The 21644-nt window shown below is 46.3% G+C and overlaps 1 protein-coding gene across 2 annotated transcripts in view; it reads right to left on the bottom strand.

The window, feature by feature from the left end:
- Nucleotides 1–1025: 1025 nt before the first annotated feature.
- Nucleotides 1026–21644, bottom strand: part of LOC139274727 (Golgi pH regulator) — a 122219-nt gene continuing 101600 nt past the window's right edge. For both annotated transcript variants that reach the window (XM_070891411.1, XM_070891412.1), the window contains 5 exons: nucleotides 15648–15740; nucleotides 7150–7245; nucleotides 4574–4663; nucleotides 2650–2715; nucleotides 1026–2268 (listed from right to left, as the gene is read on the bottom strand). In XM_070891411.1, coding sequence (XP_070747512.1) covers nucleotides 2062–2268; nucleotides 2650–2715; nucleotides 4574–4663; nucleotides 7150–7245; nucleotides 15648–15740 — 552 coding nt within the window. In that variant the 3' untranslated portion in view covers nucleotides 1026–2061. The remainder of the gene's footprint in view (nucleotides 2269–2649; nucleotides 2716–4573; nucleotides 4664–7149; nucleotides 7246–15647; nucleotides 15741–21644) is intronic.

Here is a 21644-nt window from a genome sequence, read left to right as displayed (position 1 = left end):
CATCATCTTCAACTTTTTGGACTTGGAGCTCCACCTCGGCCAGCTCCGGGTCCGGGGCCACTCGTGGTTTCGTTGTTTAAGTTGACTGCACAGTGTCGTTTTGGCCTTCATCTTCATGATTTTGAGTTTTTAGTTGGAAAAAATTATCTAGTTTAAGCAGTTTAGCTACTTCTTGTCTCTTTTGCTCCTCGCGTAACTGGTGCTCTTTCCTTTTATTCGCCCCCGATTTGTGTGTAGAATGCATCTCTAGAAAAACAGCATCTCGAGTCTGTTTGCATCAAGTCGAGAATAACATGCACCTGAGCCCTCGCAGTTTTTCTCTGCTCTTGCTACGTCATTTATGTCAATTCTGTTTACCCTTAATCCACCCTGTATGGGCCCCACTCTCGGCTTGGGCCCCGGGTGACAGCCCCATCTGCACCCCCCCTCCAATCTATCCCGGTGTACATGAGTGTGAGCATGTGTGTGTACGTGTGTGTGTGTGCAAGAGTGAGTGTGTATGTGTGAGTGTGTGAGCGCGTATTAAGTTGAGACATTAGAAATGATCAATTAATATGGATCACAGTTTATTATCGGCTGTGTAAAAAAATATTCCAGCCACATCCTTTTTTGTTGAGTGACACGGACCAACCTCCTCATTCTGCAACAAGCATTGTTAGATGTTGGGCCCTACAATGGATGCCTATTTACTTCATTTGTGTTGTGTGCCTATATACATTATTTGGTAAGTTAATACGTAGAATGCAAGATTATACATTAAAGTTGGGACACAAACACACACACAAATAGGGCACAAGGTTGAGATTGGAAATCTGGGAGATCGGCAGTTAACAGTGAATGCAGCCATAAACCATTCAAGCTCATCACACAGGCATAACAGGTGTTGGGAGTGTAAAGAAAGCTGAGCTGAACAAAAGGACACAACCCGTTCATTCAGAATATTAAAGCTTTGCCATCATACTTTGTTGTTGAGTTTAATATCTGCTAAAGCTCTGATTAAACATTCATGATTTCTACACGTGAGATTTGCACAAAGAATATTTAATTTATTGGATGCTTTCAGTTTTCGCAAAAATACAGAACTACCACCATAAAAGTCAGAGTAACAAAGAACTTGGGGGACGAGACACTAGAAAACAGGGCCCTTTTAGATCTTCCAAAGAATCCAGACACACCTGAACACTTGAGTTGGACACAGATGACATACAATGCAGGTACAGTCAATACTTCCATTTTGTGCAGACGATGCTTTTGCGAAGACATTCTGGAGATCATAATTGAACTTCATTTATTGAAACAATTCGAGGCATACACTGGATGATACACTCCACGTATCAGAAGCCTGCATCAAGAGAGGCTACCTACAGAGGTCGATAGCACGACAATCTTGCTGGGATCATCACTTCAACAAGAAACTAAACTCCAACGGCTCTCAAAACTACAGCAGCAAGATCAGTGGCAGCAAGCTGGGTCTCATTTAAAATTCACCATTTCGTCTGTCCCAATGAAAACCTTTCAGATATATTACAAAGTGGGAAATTGTTACAGAAAATTACTAAAGCTTTGAGGTTATCTGCTGATGGGAATCGAGGGTAAATTTTATAGACGCACACTCCCAGTCTGGAGCTTTGCTCACCGGGAGCACACATTGGAAAACTGCAGACATACTTTCTGTACTTTTTTTTTTAAATGGAAAATTTATCCCTTAGAAGTTTTTTTTTTAAAGCAGTACTTACTAAAAAAAAAACCTACCAACATCGATGGCAGCTTTCAAAAAACCGAGTAGTTGTGATTTCAATTTAAAAATAATTGTAAACTTTAGCAGTGATTCTGTTTCTGACAGGAATCCAAACTAAGTGCTGCGGAAGTTAAATCTTTCATATCTCTTACATCAAACCACCAACCATACAGGTTTTTGTCATCCCTCAGTGGGTCTCTGTACATTGTCTTTTCTCGTGCCTTCTTAACAGACGAGCTGTCGATTTTGACGGACGTTTAAGGTCCAGTGGTTTATAAAGTGGATGTGAACACAGCAGCAGCGTACCCGGGTTGGCAGTGCATTTAAAAACTCATGTGCTTTTCCGGGGCTTGTTTGTGTGCCAGATAGAGGAAGACGATGCTGGACAGCGCGCTGACGAGGAAGATGACGTCAAACCAGCGGTGGTAGAAATTGAACTGCAGTTCTCCGAGGACCTCCGTGACAATGGTGCGATATTCCAGGGGCATGCTCATTCTCATCAGCAACACCGATGACACAAAATACATACCCTGTGCCAAGAGACAGCATGAAGGGGGTAAAAATGTGAACATCAGGACATTCTTTGCGTCAGAATAAATGTTATTAAATTCATGTTAAAATATATAATGCTACTGTTCTGTCTCTGTGGTGTTATGTGTGTTTGGAGTCAAGACCGCGGTTCGAAGCCCTGGGGGATTTGTATCAGATGTAATTTGGTCCCCATTTTAAAGTCATATCTTCCGTCCTTTTCTTATTCTCCATTATAAGTTCCTCTGCTAAATGTTAATAATGGAAACTGCCTCAACAAGTCACTCTGCAATTACACCCTCCCACCACTGGTAGTGGTGTAATTCCCATTATAAATGTTGACATAAGCACCAATAAGCCCACCACCTGCCATTATTACTTACCATAATCTGTGCGAGGACCAGTACTATAACATTGGAAGATTTATTGCTGGAGATTGCATAAAAAAACTGGAAGAAAAAGAAAACAAACATTAAATTAAAAAATAAGGCGTAGAGAAATTTATTGGAACGGTACCAGGAATGAGTTTGTTTTATAGAGACTATTGAAGCTGGGGTTGTTCTCCTTTGAGCAGAGAAGGTTAAGGGGAGATTCAATAGACCCGATCAAAATTATCATTCAAAAGACCCACCAACACCTTCTCAGGGGCAACTAGGGATGCGCAATAAATGCAGCCTTGCCAGTGATGCCCACATATCGAGAATGGATTAAAAAAAAACCCAGCTGTACTATATAAACTATGAGCCAATGTAGTTATGCAGAAACAAAATGCCTGAGGGCCACAGTGTTCAGAGACAGAGACCGAGAATGTGTGTGTGTGTGTGTGTGTGTGTGATAGAGAATGAGAGCGTGAGTGTGTATGTAGATAAATGCAAGTGAGAGAGACTGTTTGTGTGTGCGGTCTCTTTCTCTTGCACTGCTCTCTCCTTTCTGTCTGCGCTGTTCTGGTTCCATACCTCGCTTATATTTTGCCTCTTTCTCTTCTCCTGCTTCTATCTCGGACAACTTCTGTTTTTCTCCTCTCGTCTTTCCCAGTCTCTCTTATTCGAATTCTCTCCTCTCGCCTTTTCCCATAACAACATAAGAAATAGGAGCAGGAGTAGGCTATACAGCCTCTCAAGCCTGCTCCGACATTCAATAAGATCATGGCTGATCTGATCTTAGCCTCAAGTCCACATTCTGCCTGCTCCCCAAAACCCGTGACTCCCTTATAGTTCAAAAATCTGTATCTCAGCCTTGAATATATTCAATGGCCCAAGCTCCACAGCTCTCTGGGGTAGAGAATTCCAAAGAATCACGACCCTCAGAGAAGAAATTGCTCCTCATCTCCGTCTTAAATGGGTGACCCCGTATTCTGAAACTATGCCCCCTGGGTGTAGATTCCTCCACGAGGGGAAATATCCACTCAGCATCTACCCTGTCAAGCCTCCTCAGGATGTTATACGTTTCAATAAGATCACCTCTCATTTTTCTAAACTCCAATGAGTACTGGCCCTACCTGTTCAATACTTCCTCATAAGACAACCCCTTCATCACAGGGATCAACCTAATGAACCTTCTCTGAACTGCCTCCAATACAAGTATATCCCTCCTTAAATACGGAGACCAAAACTGTACGCAGTACTCCAGGTGTGGTCTCACCAATGCCCTGTATAGTTGTAGCAAGACTTCCCTACTTTTATACCCCATCCCCCTTGCAATAAAGGCCAACATTCCATTTACCTTCCTGATTACTTAGCATTTCATGTACGAGGTCACCCAGAGCATTCTGTACCACAGCATTCTGTAGTCTTTCTCCATTTAAATAATATTTTGCTTTTCTCTCACTCTCTCATGTTCTGGTTCTCTCCTCCCCGTTTCTTTCTTCCCATTTCTTTACTCTTCCTCTCTGCATTCAGGTGGGTTGGCAGGCGATGGAGGTGGGATCCAGCAAAGGCGCAAGTTGGTTCCAGGGGTGACTGGGAAAGGGATTCAGCCAGGGGCGCAGGCTGGCATCGAGGAGAAGGATCATGTTCCATCCAATAAAAAAACAAATGACGCTATGGTGCAGGATGACACCCCTACCTTAGAGATGCAAATCAGGAGCTGGGAGGACTGAAAGTTAAGGATGTAGTAAGTATATTGTGAGCGATGCAATATTTCAAAGCTGACCACTAACTGTGACTGCTAAGCACAACAAAAATAGCATGAATTGTGCATTATAAGCAAGGCAGTTAATAGATTAATAGACATTATATAATACATGCAGCCTTTCTTTACATTGAATAAAAACCCACGGTAAAAGCTAAACTACGCGCCTGTTCATACCTTGGTGAGCGTTATCAACAAGCCCCGAATGGAGGTGACGATAATAATTCCCACAAGTATAAAGGAGATGTGTTGGGACCAAAACTTCACCTGCAGTCAAAGGAAACCAACATGTAAATACTTACTTAAAATCAGAACACTATCCCATTCCGCTCAGAAACCAAGAGCTGTGAGAGAATGTACAATATGATAAGCACAGATAATGTCACATCAGTGAAAAAGAGCTGATACCGGGATTATTTTTCATACAATGGGTATTTATAGAACCCCAATTTCATGTTGATCTGGAGCCGATTAAATAATTGTAAAGAACACAGGTAAAAATACGCAAAGAATAGGCTTGGATTCTACAGCACCTTTCATGGCCTCAGGACGTTCCAAAGCGCTTTACAGCCAATGAAGTACTTTTGAAGTGTAGTCACTGTTGTAATGTAGGAAACATGGCAGCCAATTTGCACATAGCAAGCTCTCACAAACAGCAATGCAATAATGACCAGATAATCTGTTATTTTTAGTGATGTTGATTGAGGGATCAATATTAGCCAGGGGAGAAAGCCACTGCTCTTCTTCAAAATAGTGCTGTGGGATATTTTGCGTCCATCTGAGAGTGCAGTTGGGGCCTCGGTTTAACATTTCAACTGAACGACGGCACCTCCGACAGTGCAGTGCTCCCTCAGTACTGACCCTCCGACAGTGAGGTACTTCCTCAGTATTCCCGCTCCGACAGTGCAGCGCTCCCTCAGTACAGACGCTCCGATAGTGCAGCACTCTCTTAGTACTGCACTGGGAGCGTCAACCTGGATTTCGTACTCAAGTCTCTGGAGTGGGACTTGAACCCACGACCTTGAGTCAAAGGTGAGAGTGGTACCCACTGAGCCACGGCTGCGTTAGAATAGTGCCAATGGGCAATAGCGGTTGTGCCACTTGCAATGCCAGGGCAATGTGGTGAAGTGATTAAAAAAAGGATAATAAAGGGAAGCGAGATAAACACATCAGGGAGAAAGGAATAGAAGGATATGTTCATGGAATCATAGAAGTTTACAGCACAGAAGGTGGCCATTTTGGCCCATCGTGTCCGTGCCGGCCAACAGAGGCTATCCAGCCTAATCCCACTTTCCAGCTCTAGGTCCGTAACCCTGCAGGTTATGGCACTTCAGGTGCACATCCATATACTTTTAAAATGTGGTGAGGGTTTCTGCCTCTGCCACCCTTTCAGGCAGTGAGTTCCAGCCCCCCACAACCCTCTGCGTGAAGAAATTTCCCCTCAAATCCCCTCTAAACCAATTACTTTAAATCTATGCCCCCTGGTTGTTGACCCCTCCGCTATGGGAAATAGGTCCTTTCTATCCACTAAATCTAGGCCCCTCAAAATTTTATACACCTCAATGAGGTATCCCCTTAGCCTCCTCTGTTCCAATTAAAACAAATCCAGCCTATCCAATCTGTCCTCATAGCTTAGATTCTCCACTTCCGGCAACATCCTCATAAATCTCCTCTGTACTCTCTCCAGTGCAATCATGTCCTTCCTGTAATGCAGTGAGCAGAACTGCACGCAGTACTAAAGCTGTGGCCCAACCAGTGTTTTATACAGGTCAAGCATAACCCCCCCTGCTCTTGTATTCTATACCTCGGCTAATAAAGGCAAGCATTCAGTATGCCTTCTTAACCACCTTATCTACCTGGCCTGCTACTTTCAGTGAGCTGTGAAAATGCACTCCAAGGTCCCTTTGTTCCTCTACACTTCTCAGTATCCTACCATTTAATGTGTATTCCCTTTCCTTGTTAGCCCTCCCCAAATGCATTACCTCATATTTCTCTGAATTAAATTCCATTTGGCACTGTTCTGCCCACCTGACCAGTTGATTGATACCATGGCTGATCTGCAGCCTAACTCCATATACCCACCTTTGCCGAAAATCTCTTAATACCTTTGGTTAACAGAAAGCTATCAATCACCGATGTAAAATTAACAATGATCTAAGCATCAATTGCCATTTGCGGAAGAGAGCTCCAAACTTCTACCACCCTTTGCGTGTAGAAATGTTTCCTAACTTCACTCCTGAAAGAAAAACAAAAAATGCTGGAAATGCTCATCGGGTCAGGTAGCATCTGTGGAGAGAGAAACAGTTTCAGATCGATGACATTTCGTCAGACCTTTCGTCAGCGACCTGAAACGTTAACTCTGTTCCTCTCTCCACAGAAGCTGCCTGACCTGCTGAATATTTCCATCATTTCCTGTTTTTATTTCAGATTTCCAGCCTCTGCAGTACTTTGCTTTTGTATTCGTGTATTATTCAGGCCTAAAGTCTGGCTCTCATTTTTAGACTATGCAACCTAGTCCTAGACTTCCCAATCAGTGGAAATAGTTTCACTCTCTTTATGTTCTTATCTCTATTATGGATGAAAAGTGGCAGGTGTGAGACAGTAGGTTTTAAGTGACAGCTGTTCATGTTTAAGAATCAGTACAGTAGGGATTCAACCAGTGTAATTTACTGTCATCACAACAAGACCATCCTAAACAGAACGATTCCAAGATTCAGAAATCAGTTGCCACATTGGGCAATAATTTTACTTACATCAAACTGAATGCCCAAATAGTTCACTGTGATCTCGATACCTCGAGTGACTGGGTCTGTTTTACCAACTCGATCGAAGACGATATTTATTGTTGCCTGCAGTTTGAGTGGGGGGGAAAATACAAATCAAATATCCAACAAGACCAGGTTTATCTACAATTATTTAAATTTCAGTTACATCAGAGCTCGTCCGTGTTAACACATTTTAATAAAACCAAGAGATTGCTCCCGAATTGCTTAAAGTGGCAGAATAAAAACAACAGACTGTGATTAGAAAACTTGATAAATGCAGCATCAAATTCAATATAGACATAAAAAATGCACTTGAGTGTTTAAAGCATGCAAAACTAACTCACTGAGCTCTTTACAGTTGGTCTGTGTGTTACATAGGAATAGGAGGAGGCCATTCAGCCACTCGAGCCTGCTTTGCTATTCAGTTAGATGATGGCTGTTCTGTACCTTAACTCCATTTATCCGCCTTGGTTCCATAACCCTTAATATCCTTGTCGAACAAAAATCTATCCATCTCAGTTTTGAAATTTTCATTTGACCCCCAGCGTCAACTGTTTTTTGGGGGGAGGGAGTTCCAGATTTCCACCTACCCTTTGTGTGTAAAAGAATAGTAGAAATTTACATTCTTCAGATCAAATACTGATTGAAGCACTGAGACGCCAAACCACTAATCCAATAATAAATTAACTGCAGCATTAGCTTTCGAATCCTGTCTTTGAAATAGCAGCGAAGCGCTGTATGTAAATATGTGCTGTAGCAAATGATTCCACTGACAGGTACCTATTGTAAGGGCAAAGGACTGGAGCAGACAAGCAAGATGCTTATAACCAGGGTAGGTGCACCAACCTGTCCCACATCTGGAATAAGATGGAAACCGTTCATACTTCTAGATACGTTCAATTATATAATCAATGCAGAGCTACAATAATACATACATCAGTGCGCAGTAACAACAAAAACTTGCATTTATATAGCACCTTTAACGTAGTGAAATGTCCCACGGAGCTTCACAGGAGTAGTCCGAGATAAAAAGTATGACACTGAGCCACGCAAGGAGAAATTAGATCAGGTCAATGAGGTAGGTTTTAAGGAGTGTCTTGAAGGAGGAAAGAGTGGTAGAGAGGCGGAGAAGTTTAGGTAGGGAATTCCAGAGCTTAGGGCCTAGGCAACAGAAGGCACGGCCACCAATGGTTGAGCGATTATAATCAGGGATAGAAACATAGAAAATAGGTGCAGGAGTAGGCCATTTGGCCCTTCGAGCCTGCACCACCATTTAATATGATCATGGCTGATCATGCACTTCAGTAACCCATTCTTCCTCAAGAGGGCAGAACTAGCAGAGCCCAGATATCTTGAGGGGTTATGGAGCTAAAGGAGATTACAGAGATAGAGAGGGGCGAGGACATGGAGGGATTTGAAAACAAGGATGAGAATTTTGAAATCGAGGCGCTGCTTAACCGGGAGCCAACTGGGAGGTCAATGAGCACGGGGTGATGGGTATGCGGGACTTGGTGCGAGTTAGGACACGGGTAGCCGAGTAGAATGTGGGAGGCCAGCCAGGAGTGCATTGGAATAGTCAAATCTAGAGGTAACAAAGGCATGGATGACTGCTTCAGCAGCGGATGAGCTGAGGCAAGGACAGAGCCGGGCGATGTTATGGAGGTGGAAATAGGTGGTCTTAGTTATGCTGCAGATATGTGATCGATAGCTCATTTCAGAGTCAAATATGACACCAAGGTTGCGAAGACTCTGGTTCAGCCTCAGACAGAAGTTGGGGATAGAGATGGAGTCAGTGGCTAGGGAACGGTGTTTGTGGCACTGGCCAAAAACAATGGCTTCAGTCTTCCCAATATTCAATTGGAGAAAATTTCTGCTCATCCAGAACTGGATGTTGGACAAGCAGTCTGACAATTTAAAGACCGTAGAGCGGTTAAGCGAAGTGGTAGTGAGGTAGAGCTGGGTATCATCAGCGTACATGTGGAAACTGACGTTGAGTTTTCAGATGATGTCGCCAATGGGCAACATGTAGATGAGAAATAGGAGGGGGCCAAGGATAGATCCTTGGGGGACAACAGCGGTAACAAGGCATTCAACAAGACACAAAGCCTGGCTTTCAGTTTTGTAATAGAATCCCGAGGGCGCAAGAAAAGTACATTATATATTGTGAATTTTTTCAAACAGTTAAAGTTGCTGAAGCGATAGACAATAGTGGGATTGATGGATGTAACATTGATCATCTATGTTTCCAACAATGGAGTTGGATTGGACCAGTCCTTAGCTTCTTATAAAAAGTAAGTGGTTTAACAGATAACGTACACTCATGTGATCTCCTGGGCTGGTATTGATCGCCTGAGGGAGGGTTGGAGAGGAATTCTCCAGAATTATTTATCTATTTGGCCCTGGGTTTCTTTTTCTAGTTATTTGGGCTCTCCCAGGAATCATTGAATCATAGAATGGTTACAGCACGGCAGAAGGCCATTCAGCCATCGAGCCCGTGTCGACTCTCAGCTAGTCCCACTCCCATGCCCTTTCCCTGCAGCCCTGCAGTTTTTTTTTCTCCTTCAGATACTTATCCAACTCCCTTTTGAAAGATTAAATTGAATCAGCCTCCACCACCCTTTCAGGCAGTGCATTCCAGATCTTAACCACTCGCTGAGTAAAAAAGTTTTTTCTTACATCGTCTTTGATTCTTTTGCCAATCACCTTAAATCTGTGTCCTCTGGTTCTCGACCCTTCTGCCAATGGGAACAGTTTCTCTCTACTCTGTCCAGACCCCTCATGATTATGAACACCTCTATCAAATATCCTTTCAATCTTCACTGCTCCAAGGAGAACAACCCCAGCTTCTCCAGTCTATCAATGTAACTAAAGTCCCTCATTCCTGGAATCATTCTCGTAAATTTTTTCTCTACCTTCTCTGAAGTCTTCACATCGTTCCTAAATTGTGGTATCCAGAATTGGACACAGTACTTCAATTGGGACCGAACCAGTGTTTTGTACAGGTTCATCATAATTTCCACACTTCTGTGCTCTATAGCAAGTATTTATATAGCGCCTTTAATGTAGTGAAATGTCGCAAGGCACTTCACAGGAATATTATGTGATAAAAATGAGACAAGGCGCATAAGTAGAAATTAGTGTAGGTTTTAAAGAGCTTACTGAAGGAGGAAAGAGAGAGAGAGAGGCGGAGAGGTTTAGGCAAGGAGTTCCAGAGCTTGGAGCCAAGGCAACAAAAGGCAAGACCACCAATGGTTAAACAATTACAATCAGGGATGCTCAGAATTAGAGGAGCGCAGCTATTTCAGGGGATTTGTATCTTTATGAAGCCCAGGATCTCGTAATCGTTTTTAACTGCTTTCTCAACCTGTTCTGCCATCTCCAACGATTTATGCACACATAACCCCAGTTGTCTCTGTTCGTGCACCCCTTTAGGATTGTACCATTTAGTTTATATGTCCTCTCCTCATTCTTTCTACCAAAATGCATCACTTCACATTTTTCTGATTTAAATTTCATCTGCCACGTGGCTGCTCATTTCACCAGCCTGTATATGTCTTCCTAAAGCCTATCACTCCCCTCCTGTCTGTTCACTATACAGGTGTGACGTCTGAAATCCGTAAACCTCGGGACCGAGGCCGTTCTGGGTACTTTCGGATGTCAGATCATCTTTGCCTGGGCCGAGGAAGGTAGGTTGTGTCATGTATCTCACACCACTGTACATAACTGTATCTTACCATGCTATACATGACTGTAACTAGAGATGACCTGTAACCACAAGCTTACCTTACCATCAGGGGTGCACTTGCAGGAGACACTGGATACCTGTCCCAGACAGGTATATAAGGACAGGTCTCAGGCAAGTGTGGCATTCGAGAGCTGTGTAATAAAGGTGCAGGTCCTGTAGTGACCTTGACTTCAGTATGTGCCTCGTGTGAATCTGTACTGCAGGGACAGGACTTTACAGGTTGGGCGGGGGGGGGAGGGGGCGGGGGTCGTCGGTCGGGCCGTGTGGGGAGGGTCGGTCGGGCTGCCGGAGATCGGGGGTGTCGGTCAGGCCGGGTGAGGTCGGTCAGGCCGCCGGAGATCGGGGGTGTCGGTTGGCCGAGGCCGGGTGAGGTCGGTCAGGCCGCCGAAGATTGGGGGAGGTCAGGCTGCCAGAGGTTGGGTTGGGCGGCCGGAGACCAGGGGAGGTCGGGCCGAGTCCGGGGGAAGATCAGTCCGAGGCCGGGGGAGGTCGGGCCAAGGCTGGGTGAGGTCGGTTGAGCCACCGGAGATTGGGGGAGGTCGGGCTGCTGGAGGTCGGGTCGGGTGGCCGAAGGCCGGGGGAGGTCAGGCTGAGGCCGGTTGAGCCACCGGAGATTGGGGGAGGTCGGGCCGAGGCCGGTGGGAGGTCGGGCCGCCAGAGATTAGGGGAGGTCGGGGTGCCGGAGGTGGGGTTGGACGGCTGGAGGTTGGGCCGAAGCCCGGGGGGAGGTCGGTTGGGCCACCGGTGATTGGGGGAGGTCGGACCGAGGCCGGGGGGGGAGGTCGGGCCTACGTGCCGAGGCCGGGGGGAGGTTGCGGGGAGGTCGGGCCGAGGCCAGGGGGAGGTCGGGAGGGAGGCCGGGCCGAGGCGGGGGGGAGGTCGGGCCGAGGCCGGGGGGGAGGTCGGGGCTACGTGCCGAGGCCGGGGGGAGGTCGCGGGGAGTCGGGCCGAGGCCAGGGGAGGTTGGGAGGGAGGCCGGGTCGAGGCGGTGGGGAGGTCGGGCCGAGGCCGGGGAGGAGGTCGGGCCGAGGCCGGGGGGAGGTCGCGGGGAGGTCGGGCCGAGGCCAGGGGAGGTTAGGAGGGAGGCCGGGCCAAGGCGGTGGGGAGGTCGGGCCAAGGCCGGGGGGGGGAGGTCGGGCCTACGTGCCGAGGCCAGGGGGAGGTCGCGGGGAGGTCGGGCCGAGGCCAGGGGAGGTTGGGAGGGAGGCCGGGTCGAGGCGGTGGGGAGGTCGGGCCGAGGCCGGGGAGGAGGTCGGGCCGAGGCCGGGGGGGGTCGCGGGGAGGTCGGGCCGAGGCCACGGGAGGTTGGGAGGGAGGCCGGGCCGAGGCGGTGGGGAGGTCGGGCTGAGGCCAGGGGGAGGTCGGGCCGAGGCCGGGGGGAGGTCGCGGGGAGGTCGGACCGAGGCCAGGGGAGGTTGGGAGGGAGACCGGGCCGAGGCGGTGGGGAGGTCGGGCCGAGGCCGGAGGGGAGGTCGCGGGGAGGCCGGGGGGAGGTCGCGGGGAGGTCGGGCCGAGGCCAGGGGAGGTTGGGAGGGAGGCCGGGCCGAGGCGGTGGGGAGGTCGGGCTGAGGCCAGGGGGAGGTCGGGCCGAGGCCGGGGGAGGTTGGGAGGGAGGCCGGGGGGAGGTCGGGAGGGAGGCCGGGCCGAGGCGGTGGGGAGGTCGCGGGGAGGTCGGGCCGAGGCCAGGGGAGGTTGGGAGGGAGGCTGGGCCGAGGCGGTGGGGAGGTCGGGCCGAGGCCGGAGGGGAGGTCGGGGGGAGGCCGGGGGGAGGTCGGGCCGAGGCCGGGGGGAGGTCGGGCCGAGGCCGGGGGGAGGTCGGGCCGAGGCCGGGGGGAGGTCGGGCCGAGGCCGGGGGGAGGTCGGGCCGAGGCTGGGGGGAGGTCGGGCCGAGGCCGGGGGGAGGTCGGGCCGAGGCCAGGGGGAGGTCGGGAGGGAGGCCGGGCCGAGGCGGTGGGGAGGTCGGGCCGAGGCCAGGGAGAAGGTCGCGGGGAGGTCGGGCTGAGGCCAGGGGGAGGTCGGGAGGGAGGCCGGGCCGATCGGGCCGAGGCCGGGGAGGAGGTCGCGGGGAGGTCGGGCCGAGACCAGTGGAAGTTGGGAGGGAGGCCGGGCCGAGGCGGTGGGGAGGTCGGGCCGAGGCCGGAGGGGAGGCCGGAGGGGAGGTCGGGGGGAGGTCGGGCCGAGGCCGGGAAGTCCAGATTTCAGAACATTTTCCAGTTTCCGGACGACCCTGCCATTGATCGGCCCGGTGTCCGGATTCCGGAACATTCCGAATTTGGATGTCGCACCTGTACTTCCAAGTTTTATGCTATCTGCAAATTTTGAAATTGTGCCCTGTACACCCATGTCCAAGTCATTAATACATACAGGTATAATGTCCCAAATCTGGAAACCTCGTAGATGATTTTTTGGTATTTCCGGATTTTGGAGACAATTTTACGTTCCGAGCCTGAGGCTGACTTTCATGAATTTCCAGATTTCAGAGCATTACATCCGACGGCCCGATTCCGGCAACCACGGGCTGGCCGCGCGGGGCTGTGTATTTTTTTTGATTCCTACTTGGAAAAAGGTATGTACACCTTAAAAGTCCAGTTTCTGGGAAATATTTCCAGATTCTGGACAACGACTCTTGCAATCTGCACAATGTCCAGTTTTCGGACAATTCAGTTTTTTAGAACTCCAGATTTCGGACGTTCTACCTGTATTAAGAAAAGCAGAGATCCTAGAACCGACCCCTGGGGAATACCACTGTATACCTTCTTCCAGTCCTAAAAACAACTGTTCACCCAACTCTGTTTCCTGTTATTTAGCCAATTTCGTATCCAGGCTGTCACTGTCTCTTTTATTCGATGGGCTTCAATTTTGTTGGCAAGCCTATATTATATGGCGCTTTGTTAAACGCCTTTTGGAAATCCATGTATACTAAGTCAAGAGGATTACTGTTTCTAAAAGCTTCCCCACTACTGAGGTTAAACTGACTGGCCTGTAGTTGCTGGGGTCATCAAATTTGCAATTTTTATGGAGATTACAGGGCTGGGAGGGTGGGGGTGATGAGGAGATGGAGGAAGTATCTGGTCACGGTCTTCATGAGTAAGGGACAGGCTTGATGGACCAGCTGGTCTTTTCCTGACGCTCATTTTTGTATGTTCGAATGAAGTGGTCGGACACGGGGGACGAGATATTCAGACATATACGGGTGGACATACATATTTGTATATCCATCAGCACATCTGGGGGATCGATCGGACAGTCTTAAAAATGAGTGGGGACCGCATGAAATGGGCCCCCAATCCACATCCCACACAAAACGTAAACCCGTGGTGGGAGCCGGAAGATCGTAGCCAGGGTTTTGCTGTGATTCTCCATTTGGTGAGTTATCAATCTCCATTACTTTGGTGACTTAAGGGTAGGCAGGTGATTCTTGCAAAAGAGAAGGAAAAAAATCAGAGGGAGAGTTTCCCGAGCTGCTCGTAATGCACCAGAATGATACCGGAGCTAAAAGGGTTAAATTACGAGGACACAGGCTAGGCTTGTATTCGCTCGAGTATAGAAGATTAAGGGGTGATGTAATTAAAGCGTTTAAGATGATTAAAGGAGTTGATAGGGTAGATAGAGAGAAACTATTTCATCTGGGGGTGGGGGTGGGGGGGTCCAGAACAAGGGGGCATCACCTTAAAATTAGAGACAGGCCTTTCAGGGATGATGCCAGGAAGCACTTCTTCACATAAAGGGTAGTGGGAAATCTGAAACTCTAACCCCCAAAAAAGTGATTCATTCTGGGGGTCAATTGGAACTGTCAACACTAAGATTGGTAAGATTTTTGTGAGTAAGGATATTAAGGGATATGGAACCAAGATGGATATATGGAGTTAAGATACAGATCTGCCATGATTGAACTGAATGGGGCAACAGGCTCGAGGGGCTGAATGCCCTCCTCCTGTTCCTATGTAACACACAGCTCCACTCAGCTAGTCAAAAAAAGGAAAGATTTGGATTTATATAGCGCCTTTGTTACGTCCATCGGACATCTCAAAGTGCTTTACAGTCAATTAAGTACTTTTGGAGTGCAGTCCCCGTTGTAATGTGGGAAACGCAGCAGCCAATTTGTGCACAGCAAGCTCCCATAAACAGCAATGTGATAATGGTCAGATAATCTGTTTTTGTTATGTGGATTGAGTGATAAATATTGGCCAGGACACCGGGGGTAACTCCCCTGTTCTTCTTCAAAATAGTGCCGTATGATCTTTTATGTTCACCTGAGAAAGTAGCCAGGGCCTCGGTTTAACGTCTCATCTGAAAGGCACCTCCGACAGTGCAGCACTCCCTCAGTACTGCACTGCAATGTCAGCCTAGATTTATGTGTTCAAGTCACTGGAGTGGGATTTGAACCCACAACCTTCTGACTCAGAGGCGAGTGTGCTACCCAGAGCCACAGCTGGTAGGAGTGGTACTGGCCTACGATGGTGTTGAGTGCAGGAGAGAGGGTGGGAAGGGCAAGTCTGCTGACTACTCAATTTAAATAACTGAAGCGTTCAGTACTGAAAATGTCTGGTTTACTCATCAGACAACAAAATTCAAACAGGACAAACTGCTGGGTAAAAATTGTAAAAACAAATAGAAGTGAGTTGCCTCTTTTGTGGGGCTGGAATTTGTGGTCTAGAAATGGCTGCTTAATACTGAAAGTACTTCCATCAACACCATCCCTCCCCTTTAAGCATGTAGGCATGCCATGCAGCATACTCACCATAAAGATTTTCCAGACACAGTAGATAGAGAAAAAATATCCCAAGAAATTAAAATATTTTCCTTGAAATGTTTTCGAGTATTCAATTCTTTCCTGTAAAAGATAAAAAGGACACATGCTTTTAGCACCAAGTTTCCGCGACCCTAGGGTGTTTCTGTTGTGGTGAGCATGGGCAGAGGTCAATTCTATTAAAGCTTCAGGGAAGATTTGGAATTCTCAATCCAGTTATTTTCCATTCACATGCAACTGCGGTGTTCATGATCTATTTGTTGTGCTTGACTGCCTCAAAGCTATTCAATTTCCTCAGATTACAGTGGGCCAAAGGCAAGAAAACAATAGTGAGATATGATGAACAAGATCTTGCTTTGAAACACTTCCCAAGGAGGTTATGCTAAACATTTCTAAATCACTGATTAGGCCTCAGCTGTGCACCATTTTGGGCACCACACTTTAGGAAGGATGTCAAGGCCTTGAGAGGGTGCAGAGGAGAGTTACCAGAATGGTACCAGGGATGAGGGACTTAAGTTTAATGGAGAGACTGGAGAAGCTAGGATTGTTCCCCTCAGAGCAGGGAAAATTAAGAGGAAATTTAATAGAGGTGTTCAAAATTATGAATGGTTTTGACAGAGTAAATAAGGAGAATCTGTTTCCGCTGGCAGGAGGGTCGGTAACCAGAGGAGACAGATTAAAGATAATTAGCAAAAGAACAAGGGAGATTAGGAGAATTTATTTAAGCAGCAAGTTATTATGATCTGGAATGCACTGCCTGAAAGGGCGGCGGAAGCCGACTCAATAGTTACTTTCAAAAAGGAATTGAATAAATACGTGAAGGGGAGAAAATTACAGGGCTACGGTAAAGAGCAGGGGGGGTGTGGGACTAATTGGATAGCTCTTTCAGAGCCAGCACAGGGAGTGCTGCACTGTCGGACATTAAACCTAGGTCCCCGCCTGCCCGCTCAGGTGTATGTGAAAGATCCCATTGCACTATTTTGAAGAAGAGCAGGGGAGTTTTCACCGGTGTCCTGGGCCAATAATTATCCCTCAACCAATATCACTAAAAAACGATTATCTGGTCATTATCACATTGTTGTTTGTGGAATCTTGCTGTATGCAAACTGGCTGTTGTGTTTCCAAAATTACAACAGTGATTATGCTTCAAAACAAAAGTACTTCAATGGCTCTAATGGCTTTGGGATGTCCTGAGGTTGTGAAAGGTGCTATAGAAATGCAAGTTCATTATTTCTATCTTTTGCAACTCAGATGTGCCCAGCATTATTTTGCACATGCAATAAAAAGTAGCATAGATGTTCCACTCTTAATATATTCGTCAATCACCCATGGTGCTGCAACAGGATTCAGATGCAGGACGGTTGCAGGGTGGGGCACGCAGACATAATTCAGTCCCAAATTGAAATCACGCATTATGTCCTTTTAATGTAATACTTTGATTTTATACTATAGTTAAATGGCAAAACAGAGAGAAGTAGAGTTGGTTGAAGGATAGCAGTTTATCTTCAGTAGAGGAGACAAAACTGAGACTGCAGCACCATCACTGGTAAGAAGGTACAACTACAGCAGGGTAATTATTTACAAAAAAAAATTACACAACAAAGACTTGCATTTATATAGTGCTTTTTATGTAGGATTATACGGCACAGAAACAGGCCATTCGGCGCAACCAGTCCATGCCGGTGTTCATGCTCCACTCGAGCCTCCTCCCGTCTTTCCTCTCTAAATCTATCACCATAACTCTCAATTCCCTTCTCCCTCATATGTTTATCTAAACTCCCCTTAAATACATCTATACTATTAATTTTAACCACTCCCTGTGTTGGCGAGTTCCACATTCTCACCACTCTTTGGGTAAAGACATTTCTTCTGAATTTCCTATTGGATTTCTTGATGACTATCTTATATTGATGGCCTCTAGTTATGCTCTTCCCCACAAGTGGAAACATTCTCGTTGTATCCACTCTATCATAAGAAATAGGAGCAGGAGTAGGCCATTTGGCCCCTCGAGCCTGCTCCGCCATTCAATAAGGTCATTGCTGATCTGATCTTGGCTTCAACTCCACTTCCTATTGAGGGAGTGCAGCGATGGTTCACCAGACTGATTCCCGGGATGACAGGACTGACATATGAGGAGACTGGATTGACTGGGACTGTATTCGCTGGAGTTCAGAAGAATGAGAGGGGATCTCATAGAAACATATAAAATTCTGACGGGACTGGACAGGTTAGATGCAGGAAGAATGTTCCCGATGTTGGGGAAGTCCATAACCAGGGGTCACAGTCTAAGGATAAGGGGTAAGCCATTTAGGACCGAGATGAGGAGAAACTTCTTCACTCAGAGAGTTTTGAACCTGTGGAATCCTCTACCGCAGAGATTTGTTGATGCCAGTTTGTTAGATATATTCAAGAGGGAATTAGATATGGCTCTTATGGCTAAAGGGATCAAGGTGTATGGAGAGAAAGCAGGAAAGGGGTACTGAGGTGAATGATCAGCCATGATCTTATTGAATGGTGGTGCAGGCTCAAAGGGCCAAATAGTCTACTCCTGCACATATTTTCTATGTTTCTATGTTTCCCAGCCCGGTCCCCATAACCCTTAATTCCCTTATCATTCAAAAATCTGTCTATCTCCACCTTAAATATATTCAATGACCCAGCCTCCACAGCTCTCTGGGGTAGAGTATTCCAAAAATTCAGGACCCTCAGAGAAGAAATTCCTCCTCATTTCTGTTTTAAATGGGTGACCCCTTATTCTGAAACGAGTTCTGGATTCCCCCACGAGGGGAAACATCCTTTCTGCATCTACCCTGTCAAGCCCCCTCAGAATCTTATACATTTCAATAAGATCACCTCTCAATCTTCTAAACTCCAATGAATATAGGCCCAGTCATTCGTCATATAAGAACCCCTTCATCTCAAGAATCAACCTCGTGAGCCTTCTCTGAACTGCCTCCAATGCAAGTATATCCTTCCTTAAATGAGGAGACCAAAACTGTACGCAGTACTCCAGGTGTGGTCTTACCAACGCCCTGTAAATAATAATTTGCTTTTTTATTTTTCCTGCCAAAGTGGATAACCTCACATTTTCCCACATTATAATACATCTGCCAAATTATTGCCCACTCACTTCGCCTATCTATATCCCTTTGTAAATTCTTTGCATCCTCCTCACAACTTGCTTTCCCACTTATCTTTGTATCATCAGCAAATTTGGCTACATTATACTTGGTCCCTTCATCCAAGTAATTAATATAAATTGTAAATAGTTGAGGCCCCAGTACTGAGAGACTAGGGTCCTGAACTTAAAGAAAGGAAACTTTGATGGTATGAGACGTGAATTGGCTAGGATAGACTGGCGAATGATACTTAAAGGATTGACGGTGGATAGGCAATGGCAAATATTTAAAGATCACATGAATGAACTTTAACAATTGTACATCCCTCTCTGGAGTAAAAATAAAACGGGGAAGGTGGCTCAACCGTGCCAAACAAGGGAAACTACAGATAATGTGAAATCCAAGGAAGAGGCATATAATTGGCCAGAAAGAGCAGCAAACATGAGGACTGGGAGAAATTTAGAATTCAGCAGAGGAGGACAAAGGGTTTAATTAGGAGGGGGAAAATAGAGTATGCTTGCAGGGAACATTAAAATTGACTGCAAAAACTTCGATAGATATGTGAAGAGAAAAAGATTAGTGAAGACAAATGTAGGTCCCTTGCAGTCAGAATCAGGTGAATTTATAATGGGGAACAAAGAAATGGCAGATCAATTGAACAAATACTTTGGTTCTGTCTTCACTAAGGAAGACACAAATAACCTTCCGGAAATAAGAGGGGGCCGAGAGTCTAGCGAGAAAGAGGAACTGAAGGAAATCCTTATTAGTCAGGATATTGTGTTCGGGAAATTGATGTGATTGAAGGTCGATAAATCCCCAGGGCCTGATAGTCTGCATCCCAGAGTACTTAAGGAAGTGGCCCTAGAAATAGTGGACGCATTTGGTGGTCATTTTCCAACATTCTATAGACTCTGGATCAGTTCCTATGGATTGGAGGGTAGCTAATGTAACCCCATTTTTTAAAAAAGGAGGGAGAGAAAACAGGGAATTATAGCCTGACATCGGTAGTGGGGAAAATGTTGGAATCAATTATTAAAGATGTAATAGCAGCGCATTTGGAAAGTAGTGACAGGATCGGTCCAAGTCAGCATGGATTTAGTAAAGGGAAATATTGCTTGACAAATCTTCTAGAATTTTTTGAGTATGTAACTAGTAGAGTGGACAAGGGAGAACCAGTGGATGTGGTGTATTTGGACTTTCAAAAGGCTTTTTGACAAGGTCCCTCCCACACAAGATGATTAGTGTGCAAAATTAAAGCACATGGTATTGGGGGTAAGGTATTGACGTGGAGAGGGAACTGGTTGGCAGACAGGAGCAAAGAGTAGGAATAAACGGGTCCTTTTCAGAATGGCAGGTAGTGACTAGTGAGGTACCGCAAGATTCAGTGCTAGGACCCCAGCTATTTATAAATACATTAATGATTTAGACGAAGGAATTGAATGTAATATCTCCAAGTTTGCAGATGACACTAAGCTGGGTAGCAGTGTGAGCTGTGAGGAGGATGCCAAGAGGCTGCAGGGTGACTTGGACAGGTTAGGTGAGTGGGCAAATGCAGTATAATGTAGATAAATGTGAGGTTATCCACTTTGGTGGCAAAAACAGGAAGGCACAATATTACCTGAATGGTGAAAGATTAGGAAAAGGGGAGATGCAATGAGACCTGGGTGTCATGGTATATCAGTCATTGAAAGTTGGCATGCAAGTACAGCAGGTGGTGAAGGCGGCAAATGGCAAGTTGGCCTTCATAGCGAGAGGATTTGAGTATAGGAGCAGGGAGGTCTTACTACAGTTGTACAGGGCCTTGATGAGGCCACACCTTGAATACTGTGTGCAGTTTTGGTCTCCTAAGTCCAGAACCAGATGTCACAGTCTAAGGATAAGGGATAAGCCATTTAGGACCGAGATGCGGAGGAACTTCTTCACCCAGAGAGTGGTGAACCTGTGGAATTCTCTACCACAGAAAGTTGTTGAGGCCAATTCACTAAATATATTCAAAAAGGAGTTAGATGAGGTCCTTACTATTAGGTGGATCAAGGGGTATGGCGAGAAAGCAGGAATGGGGTACTGAAGTTGAATGTTCAGCCATGAACTCATTGAATGGCGGTGCAGGCTAGAAGGGCCGAATGGCCTACTCCTGCACCTATTTTCTATCTTTCTATGTTTCTATGTTTACCCTGTAACGTGTGCTGGAAATGTTGAACAATTTTTGTTTTTATAACAACTTGTATTTTTATAGCGTTCAACTGGTCTGCCTTTTCTTTGTTCCCCATTATAAATTCTGACTGCAAGGGACCTACGTTTGTCTTCACTAATCTTTTTCTCTTCACATATCTATAGAAGCTTTTGCAGTCAGTTTTTATGTTCCCGACAAGCTTCCTCTCGTACTCTATTTTCCCCCCTCCTAATTAAAGCCTTTGTCCTCCTCTGCTGAATTCTAAATTTCTCCCAGTCCTCATGTTTGCTGCTTTTTCTGGCCAATTTATATGCCACTTCCTTGGATTTAACACTATGCTTAATTTCCCTTGTTAGCCACGCTTGAGCCACCTTCCCCGTTTTATTTTTACTTCAGACAGGGATGTACAATTGTTGAAGTTCATCCATGTATCTTTAAATGTTTGCCATTGCCTATCCACCGTCAACCCTTTAAGTACCATTTGCCAGTCTACTTTAGCCAATTCACATCTCATACCATCGAAGTTACCTTTCCTTAAGTTCAGGACCCTGATATAATTAGGGATGCTCTAGAGGGAAGAATTAGAGGAGTGCAGACATCTTGGGGGGTGAAGGGGGGCGGGTGGCGTGGGCCGGAGGAGATTACAGAGATAGGGAAGGGTGAGGCCATGGACGGATTTGAAAATAAGGATGAGAA

This window comes from Pristiophorus japonicus, chromosome 10, assembly GCF_044704955.1.
Source record: "Pristiophorus japonicus isolate sPriJap1 chromosome 10, sPriJap1.hap1, whole genome shotgun sequence".
NCBI lineage: Eukaryota > Metazoa > Chordata > Chondrichthyes > Pristiophoridae > Pristiophorus > Pristiophorus japonicus.
The sequence above is the reverse complement of the archived record's forward strand: the minus strand, read 5'-3'. Positions and strand labels throughout refer to the sequence as shown.